Raw genomic sequence first — 9,395 nt, forward strand, 5'->3', positions numbered from 1 at the left:
GAAGTTTTACTGGCCCACATGATTTTTTGTGTGAAAAAGATCATATCTATTATAAAGATTCACGTATAATAAAAATTATATCGAGGTTCATGGACCACCGAACGACCACTGCTGCCGTCAGAACGAGCCGCCGACGCACCGCTGTCGCCACTCTCATACCGGAGCCGGCTTGACCTTGTCGATAACAGCCGAGAACTCTTTTTGCAGGTGCCCCTAAGGACCAGCATCCCAGAGCCTCAGTCGTCGCCGTTGAATCCTTGAATCGATCTGAAGAACGTGACACTAAATATCGTTGTTGCGTATGCACGGTGAGAAACTCTAACGTCGCTACCCCGAGGACCTGGCAGGAATCTACATGGGAGCTCCATCTAATCCGTTCCAACGGACAAATTTGAGAAGGATAGGAGCCACTGACTCAAAGAATAAGTGTCGTCATCCGTCCAAACGCTGCCCTGTGAGGACTAAAACCATACTTATCTACTAGCCAGCCGGATCCAAGGCACTAGACATCCCTTCCCCACCACTGGCCGCCGGAGCGGCGAGCAGAGGGATGGCGAATGCACGGATTCACCGGTGAAGGGGAGAAAAGCTTTCCCCAGTCAGGTTGCACTAATTGGAAACACTCCACCATACATGTTTTGCATCCCTCATTGTTGAGGTATGTTTTAAACGCAAATGATAAGTGCCATATTTGAGGCACTGACCCTGACTTTTCTAAATTAAAGTTGCCATTCAAAAAGAAAAAATAAACCCTAAAAAAACTGAAATTTATCATCTAAAAAGAGTAGTTGCCATACTTGATAACCAAAGTTGTCATCCTCACGTCATTAAACTTTTCATAAAAAAGTTCGGGGTTGCCATATGTTTGTGCCACACGTGTGACACTTATCAGGGTTCATTTTAAAATATATTGTTTGTCAATATTACGTCACCAAACAGAGTTTTGTCCTTTCTTTATTTTTTCTGTAAAAGATAAACAGAATTTTCTTCCAATAGGTGTGGTACCGAGAACAGATCACTTTCTAGCTAACGAACTAACACTGCCAAATTTAGACACAAAACAAGATGATCAGCGCGTAACAAGATTGTTACGTGCCCGCGTCCCCGTCTCCATGTGGCGCTTACTCGCTCTCCTCCAGTGGCCAAGTGGCATTTCAGCTCAACTGCTCACGTATATAATCCATGAGCGCTCAAGCTAATTCTCGCATCGATCCTCACCTGGTCGTCTCCGTCCTGTGGAGCTAGCTCGTTGGCTCATGGAGTTCGTCGCCTTGACCGTGACAGTGCCCGAATACGTGCTCGACGAGCAGGGCTTCGAGGCTCACAGCCGCCGGCACAGAACTAGCGGGGCCTTCTTCGCCAGGTCACGGCCGGAGCAGAATGCCGCTGCCGACGATGCCGTGAGAGCTGCCGGCTGCTACTCCGGCTTCGACCCGGCGTCAGACGAGGCCATAGCTGGCCTGCGCGTGCCGGCGGCAGGCGAGATGAGGGAGGACGGCTGCGCGGTGTGCCTCGAGGACTTGGAGGGTGGCGACGACGACAAGCTCAGGGCCATGCCCTGCTCCCACTGCTTCCACCAGCGGTGCATCTTCCGGTGGCTCCGGGTCAGCCGGGTCTGCCCCTGCTGCCGCTTCCCGCTGCCGTCCGCCGACGAGCAGCGCCTCCTGGTCCTGGACGAGCAGGCGACGGGCCCCAGCGCCCGAGCTGAAACCAACTGACGATCGATTTGATAATTTCTTGATTTATGTATCTATGTATTGACAAATTAAGGATCAACATGGACTGGTTCTGAGCCATGATGAGATTTATTAAGAAATGAAGAAATGGTTACATGAACAAGGGTCTCTGTTCTACTTACATCCTTTTCAGGCCAATCAGCATGAGCGCGTTACACACTAGACCTAGTTACCGAGTTAAGGAAAGGAGGAATATTAGCAAAAAAAATGTACATAGTCTATGAACAATCCCCAGAGAACCAAAATTCGGCATGCCATCGATCTCCGACAGAAAGAACAATCCAACAATCCTGTTCCTTCCCTCAGTCTTCAGTGGGGAGGTGCCAAGAAGTGATCACTGCACGTCTTCAGTGAAGGCCCTGTAGATGAAGTCCCTGAACCTCTTGCAGTACTGCTTGGGGTCGACGGCCGATATGGAGTTGGGATCATACAGCTGAGATTTGTAGGCGTGCTCCAGCTTCTTGCTGATGTCGTAGTCTTGCAGGATGTCGATGATGCCGAAGAAGAGGACCACCTCCCGAAATTCTCCCGTGGGATCACCAATGAGCGGCGACTCGCTCTCGGGGTTCCGCACAACGTTCTCCACCCTCGACTGCATGGCGATCCCCAGTTTCGCTGATAATTTCCTGCAAAGATCATAGCATGTTGTGAGACTTGGAAGATTCTTCAGCTGAGAGAAGTCATCTTTCAGTTAGTATAGTTGGTTTGTAAGCACTGCTTAGTTGTTCAGCAACAGGGTGATATCATGTTCAACTGAAGAAGTGCATCACATTGATTTACCTTTTCTAAAATGCCTAGTTTTCTTACATTTATACTTACTAAACCCAATATTGTCATGTCATCATTTATTAAAAAATTAAAAAATGGTACATTGGAACGGAGGACATACTTATTTTGCTCAGAATCTTCAGCACCACCGTTGTCAGCATTGCCGTTAACTGTAACAGCAAAGAAGGAGATGATTTTCAGGCTATTTGAATTCGGAATAACCATTTCCCAGAGTAGTGTTAAACGTGCAATCATAAGAAACAAAATATTCCATGGGGGATCATATCCTTACATCGATCATTGAAGTGAATGCCAACCAAAAGACTATAGTCCATGATCCTCTCCTGCTCTAGTAACTCACAATCTTTGTCCACTTGCCTGGTAATTAAGAAGCACAAACCATGATACAATGGATGGTTAAGTCTCACTTTGTGTTTCCTCTCACGTTTTTAAGAACCTCCCATAGGGCTTGCTTTGCATTTTTGTGACATTTAAAGCATATGATAATACTACTAGTATTCCATCATAACCGGATGACACAACAAAGCATGTGCACGCAATTCGACATTTGTAAACATTCACCTGCAAAACTCCTGGAACCAAGATCCCCCTAACCGGAAAATGAAGTTGAGATCAAGATCCTTCAAAGTGGTGTGCTCATCGATTTGATCAAGGGGCTTGTCAGTCATGCGACCTTGTGATGATCCTTTCAAATCGAAACGCCGATGAATCCCATAGTGAGAGCAGAAAAGATTCCCCATTATAACAAACCGAACCTGAATGAAGTAGCAACAAAAGATGAGCAGATGCTCAGGCATATTTCATCCTTGGTGGTCATTCTTCAATGAATTCATGTATTTTCAGTGTATCCAAACCTTTTTCTGAATAGCTCCAGTGATTTTAACGCAGTGCAGACCAAAGAACTTAGTCACTAGGGTATGTTCAAAATTGCGGACATGCTTATAATAGGCTGGAAGCATCCTAAGAAGCACCTGATCATCATAACACACAAACCACAAAATCAGATCTTAAAATGACATGTTCAATGATATCCTAATCTTGAAAGCTAGCTAACTGATTGAGGCGAGGAGTGAACAAAGTTATAAGGAGCCTACTTTAACTTCTGATTTCTTCATTGTCTTGATCATGTACTTGTCATCGTTGGTGAGGTAGAAGAAGCTTCCACTCTTTCCAGGTGATGATAGTTCCCGAAGCGCGTCGTCGCCGCAGATGGAGATCATGTAGTCCGCTGGGTCGACGTCAAAGAGCTTGCGCAAGGTCCTGGAGCGAAATCGCACAAGAACAAGAATTACATCATATAAATTGCTTGTCATGCAGAGATGGCAAGCACCCCCTCAGTCTTCGAAAGCTGATCTTTTGGGCATTTCGTGCGGTCTTCAAGATGTAACTCTGACCATTAAACTTATTGAAGTATAACTACAAAATACTTAAACCCGTTATAGTTAATGAAAGTTATTTTCAAGACAAATCCATACGTATGATTTGGACAAGTCAAGTGATATATTATTTATATAATGTTATCATGTATAACTAAATAGGTGATTAAAGTTCTAAAAATTGGGCCATCAGTACGACCAAAATGTCATCATGTATAACTAAATAGGTGATTCTCATTAACATATTTCTATCAAGTTATAAGCAATCAACTCAACATGCAACCATGCATGGGAAAAAGTTCACCTCAACATGCAACCATGCATTGATACAATCTTTCAATTATATTTTGCTACTTATATTGAATAATTTGTTTTTTTGCCAAATATTCAACATTTTTTTTACAACTACACAATAACTAAAAACAACAAATCATATGTATTTTCGGTTTCAGTTTTCTTATTGTTAATCCAACTATATAAGTATCTCATAAAACTAAATCCTATTGAAATATATTGCAACTGATTCCCGAAGCAACGTGTGGGGTATTTAGTATTTTTAAAGACTGAAGGTAGTACTATTGTTGTAGTTAATGATAAACACTGCTATAATCAATCTAAGGGTTCTCACCTCTACTCCCTCCGTTTCTAAATATAAGACCTTTTAGAGATTTCGAAGCGGAGTACATACGGATGTTTAGAGTATAGATTTACTCATTTTGCTCCGTATGTAGTATTGGAATCTCTAAAATGTCTTATACTCCCTCCGTTCCGAATTACTTGTCTTAGATTTGTCTAGATACGGATGTATCAAACACTAAAATGAGTCTAGATACATCCGTATCTAGACAAATACAAAACAAGTAATTCGGAACGGAGGGAGTATTTAGGAATGGAGCGAGTAACAAACTTACGGTCATTTCAGTAGGTACCCCACAATTTTCATATGGTTGAAAAATATTTCAGTGGCACATGAAAAAAATCAAAGAAAACCCAGAAAATTCTCAAATTTTGGTTGGATGCAGTCAAATATTGGTCACCTGATCAAAGTGAAAAGTAAAAAAAAATAAAAAAAAATTGGAACCATTTCGGACCTGAAGACCAGTGGGCAGTAGTCCTTCCACCGGAAATCGCATGACTGGTGAGGCGGCGTGTGCTTGGATCCTTCAGGAGGAAACCTGGTCCACACCTTCTCCTTGGGATCAAACGCCGATGACTTGAGATCCAGCGAGTTGGGCGCCGAATGCCTCCCCACGGCATGCCTGATCGAACCCCAAAGAAATTCAGTTCATGCATGGTGATGGTGATCGTTTCCTCTCAATGCGATCGAGAGAGAGAGAGAGAGAGGTTGGATTCATGGCGGCGGCGCACCTGATGCCAAGCTGGAGGTTGAGCATGAGCTCGTAGTTCTTGTGGCCCTTGGATATGGTCTCCCCCTGCTTCTTGGCCGGCTTGGGCGGCGCGCGCATGCACGACGTCGCCCGCAGCCACGCCCTTTCCACGGACGCCGCCCTGGCCTGGGCCTCCTCGCTGCTCATGCTGGACTGGGCCTGCGCCTGGGCATGGGCCTGCGCCTGCGCCTGCGCCTGGGCCTCCTCCCCCTCGGCGGCGAGGTCCATGTCAATCGACGACACGCTGCTCCTCGACCTCCTCCCTTGGATTTGCTCCGGCTCCGGCGGCCGCCACACCGGCTTCTTCAGCACCGCCTCCACCCCGGGCCACGTCACGATCTTCTCCGATGGTAGCAGCGACGCCGCCTTGCCCTCCGTCACCGCCAGCTCCTCCAGCAGCTTCGTGATCGCCTCCCGCGGCTCCCGCGGCGGCATCGGCACGGCCGGCCCGCCGGACGGCGGGTAGAACACGCCGCCCATTGCGTTCGTCTCGCCGGACTCCTGCTGGCACCACACGCCGATGTACATGCCGCCGTCCGCCCACCGGAACGTGCCCTGCCCCTTGGGCTTGGCGTCCTCCCACGCGCCGTCGTACCGGTCCCCGTCGGCCCATATCACGGTGCCGCACCCGTGCATCTCGCCGGCGCGCCACGTGCCGATGTACTCGTGCCCGTACCGCCAAATGTACCGCCCGTGCCCATCCTGCCGCCCGTCGCGCCAGTGCCCGTCGTAGACGTCGCCGTTGGCGTAGGCCTGCGTGCCGCGCCCGTGCCGGAAGTTGTTGGCCCAGTGGCCCGCGAACGTGTCCCCGAACTCGCCGATGTAGGTGCCGTGGCCGTGCATGTAGCCGCCGGCGAGGTCGCCCTCGTAGGTGGCGCCGGAGGCCCAGGAGAACTTGCCGCGCCCGGACGCGCGCCCCTGGCGCCACGAACCCTCGTACATGCTGCCGTCCGTCCATAAAAACTTGCCGGAGCCGTCCGGGAGATCGCCGCGCACGCTGCCCTGGTAGAAGTCGCCGCTGGGGAGCAGCTGCTCCGAGTGGGTCTCCGGGCCCGCCTCCTCCTCGTCGCTGTCTTCCTCGTTGTCCTCGATGTCATCGCCGCCCGTGGCATCGTCGTCGTTTTCGACGACGTCGTAGCCGTAGATGGTGTTGGAGGAGGCGACGGAGAGGGCGACTGCGGGGTCGCCGTCGAGGGCGGGGCTGGTGGCGGGGAAGACGGAGCTGCCGCGGCGGATGGCCATGGTGGTGTTGAGCTTGCGGATGCCCGCCTCCCAGAGCCGGCTGGCCGGAGGCGGGAGTTGGTTCATCTTGGCCCCCGACATGGTGGCGTGACGTGACATGCACGTAGTGATCGATCGAGTAGAGTTATGTTGTGTTATTAGCAACTAAAAGAAGAAGAAGGATGCGCGCGGCAACGAGAACGAGAACGAGGTCATGGTCAGGACGACGTCGGAGGAGGAAGCCATGGCGAGTGTTTTGGGCGAGGGACGCCGGAGAGGGAAATTAATGCTGGAGGCGGAGAGGACTTGTCGGGGAGGAGGAGAGCTGGACATTTGTACGGAGCCCAGGCGTTGAAACTTATCTTTTTAAAGCATTGTCTTACTTAACATGCACTCGTGCATATATTATGGACGACAAATCTGCCATGCTCTCGCCTCTTTGGCTTGGCTGAGAGATGGGTGTCGATCGAGGGGATCGCCTCTTGATGTACTAGTACATGCAACTGATATGGACATACCACATGTTAAGGCTTAAAATGGACCAAAGTGTTATAAAGGGCATAAAATTTCGGAAATTGTTTTTGGAGGCCGAACTCCATGAAGGCCTTCAAATGCAAATTTCAAAATCGTGAAAATTCATATTTTTACATTTTTAAAATTCTAAAAGAAAATACAGAGATAGATGAAGGCATAGTGCATAAGTGTGTAAATTTTCAGGACGAAATACGTTGAAATGAGAGGATGAAATACAAATTCATAGTATGGGAGGATGAATAGTATCATGTGTTAAAAAGTTCAAGATTTGTACAGGATGTAAGGCATATGTGTGTAAAATTTTAAGATGAAATACGTTAATATGCAATCCGTACAAAAAAGACAAATTCATAGTATGGGAGGATGAATAGTATCATGTGTTAAAAAAGTTCAAGATTTGTCTGTCAAAAAACACAAATCTTGAGCTTTTTAACACATGATGAATTTCACGTGTTAAAAAGTTCAAGATTTGTCAAAAAAAAACTAATCTTAAACTTTTTAACACATGATACTATTCATCCTCCCATACTCTGAATTTTTCTTTTTTGTACGGATCGCATATCAACGTATTTCATCTTGAAATTTTACACACATATACCTTACATCCTTGTGTTACTTGTATAGTTTTTTCTTCAAAAAAAATCAAACAAAATTTTTGGAATTTTGAATCTTTATTAAAACAAACCGGACTCCATGGAGGCCGAGAGCCAAAATGCTATTCTCATAAAATTTAGACTCATTGTTATATAGTAAAAAAACTATTTTTCGGTGTCAAATGGGTAAACAAAATATAAGACAATGTTAAATAAGAAATTCTTTCATATAACCAGTGGCGGCGCCACGGTAGAGGCGACTATGGTGGGCCGCCCCAGGTAGCCGAAATCAGCGTATACAAAAATACGGTTCATTCTGTACATAGGCTAATACATGTGGGGTTTGCACTAGATAGAACGGCCACACAAAGCCTAGCCTATAGCCCCAAACTAGTTAGAGCATCTCCAGCCGTTGGCCCCCCAGGGGGCGCCCAAAATCGCCCCCCTGGGGGTGAGCCGGCGCAAAAACTCGGCCTGCGGCTGAGTTGGCCCCTAGCCGCCGGTCCTAGGGCCGTCCCCAAGCGTGTTCAAAAAAATTTAAATATGTTGCAAAGTTCAAAATTCGGCGAAGTTCGGCATATATTACATTTAAAAATTGGGTTTTTATTACATATATAATGAAAAAAAGAACTGGCTAAAAGCGGAGTAGTTGCCGTCGTCGCCGCCGCCGTCGTCGTCGTCCGGCTTCTCCTCCTTGACGCGGCCGTCCCTGGTGGACCCCTGGCCGGCGTCGCCTATGCGGGCTGGTGGCGGCGGCGCGGCGTCGTCGTCGTTGTCCTTGATGACGACGATTCCTCCCTCGTCGCGGCCCCGGCGGCGCTGCGCGAATCACCGCAGGGCAGCGCACTGGCGCTCCCTCGCCATCTTCAGGGAGTCCGCGCGCGCCCATTCTAGGGCCGCGTCGTTGTCGAGCTCGACATCGGCGTCGTGCTTCGTCTTCACCGCTGGGAGGCCCGGCTCAGTCTTCACCGGCGCCAGACCCGGCTCCGTCTTGGGCTTGACGAAGCGCGGAGGAGCCGACGAGGGGGCGCGCCGGCAGCCCTCATTGATGACGATGCCGACGCGGCGAGTGCGCCGGCCGAGCGGCGTCTCCACCGCGGGCTCGGCCTTGACGTCGAGCAGCGCCGGAGCGCAGGACGAGTGTGAGGAAGAGCGGGAGGAGGAGGAAGAAGAGGAGGCGCCGAACCTCCTGGGCAACCATTGCCCGTCGCGTCGGCGGTGAGCCGTGGCCGTGGCAGCCGCCCTCGCCGGGGGGGGGGGGTATGCCAACGGCGGGTCGTTGCCGCCCTCGAGGTACGTCAGAACGCCCTCGAGGGTCCGGCCGAGGACACCCCACCACAGGCGGCGTCCGTCACTGTTCTTCGGTCCGGCCACCACCGGCGCGCCATTGGTGGACGCCAGCCTCTGCTGCTGCCGGCGCTGGAAGTACGCCGTCCATGCCGCTGTGTTGTCGGCGACATACTCGGGGAGGGCGAGCTGGGCGTCGGTGAGGGAGGCGTGCACGACGTCGACCTCGTCGACGAAGTAGCCCGGTTTCGCCACGGCGTCGGGCAACGGGGGAATGGGCACTCCCCCGTTGTTGAGTCTCCACCCTATTGGCCCGTCGCGCATGTCCGGCGGCGCCGAGATGTTCGCCTGGAACAGGATCCAAGACTCTTGTTTGCGGAGCAATCGGCGGCCGAAGCCGTTGGCCGCGGCCTCATCGCCGGGGAATCGCTCGGCCATCGAGAGAGGGAGGGAGGGAGAGGGAGGGCTCGG

The 9,395-nt window shown here is 50.0% G+C and overlaps 1 protein-coding gene across 1 annotated transcript; it reads right to left on the reverse strand.

Moving 5' to 3' along the window:
• Window positions 1-1,783: 1,783 nt before the first annotated feature.
• LOC123082085 (phosphatidylinositol 4-phosphate 5-kinase 6) lies at window positions 1,784-6,833 on the reverse strand. Its single transcript, XM_044504502.1, has 8 exons — window positions 5,270-6,833; window positions 4,993-5,160; window positions 3,620-3,785; window positions 3,380-3,496; window positions 3,087-3,280; window positions 2,797-2,882; window positions 2,626-2,674; window positions 1,784-2,362 (listed from the first exon to the last, which is right to left on the reverse strand). Exons 1-8 carry the CDS (start codon window positions 6,628-6,630, stop codon window positions 2,071-2,073), a joined length of 2,433 nt encoding a protein of 810 aa, XP_044360437.1. The 5' UTR covers window positions 6,631-6,833; the 3' UTR covers window positions 1,784-2,070.
• Between the last annotated feature and the right edge of the window lie 2,562 nt (window positions 6,834-9,395).

Source organism: Triticum aestivum, chromosome 4A (assembly GCF_018294505.1).
Source record: "Triticum aestivum cultivar Chinese Spring chromosome 4A, IWGSC CS RefSeq v2.1, whole genome shotgun sequence".
Lineage (NCBI taxonomy): Eukaryota > Viridiplantae > Streptophyta > Magnoliopsida > Poales > Poaceae > Triticum > Triticum aestivum.

Coding starts and splice junctions, on each gene's coding strand:
- LOC123082085 (XM_044504502.1), bottom strand. CDS start 6,630: ATGTCACGTCACGCCACCATGTCGGGGGCCAAGATGAACCAACTCCCG. Junction 3,786..4,992: donor TACTGCCCACTGGTCTTCAG/GTCCGAAATGGT, acceptor ATTTCGCTCCAG/GACCTTGCGCAAGCTCTTTG. Junction 2,883..3,086: donor TGGTTCCAGGAGTTTTGCAG/GTGAATGTTTAC, acceptor CTTAATTACCAG/GCAAGTGGACAAAGATTGTG.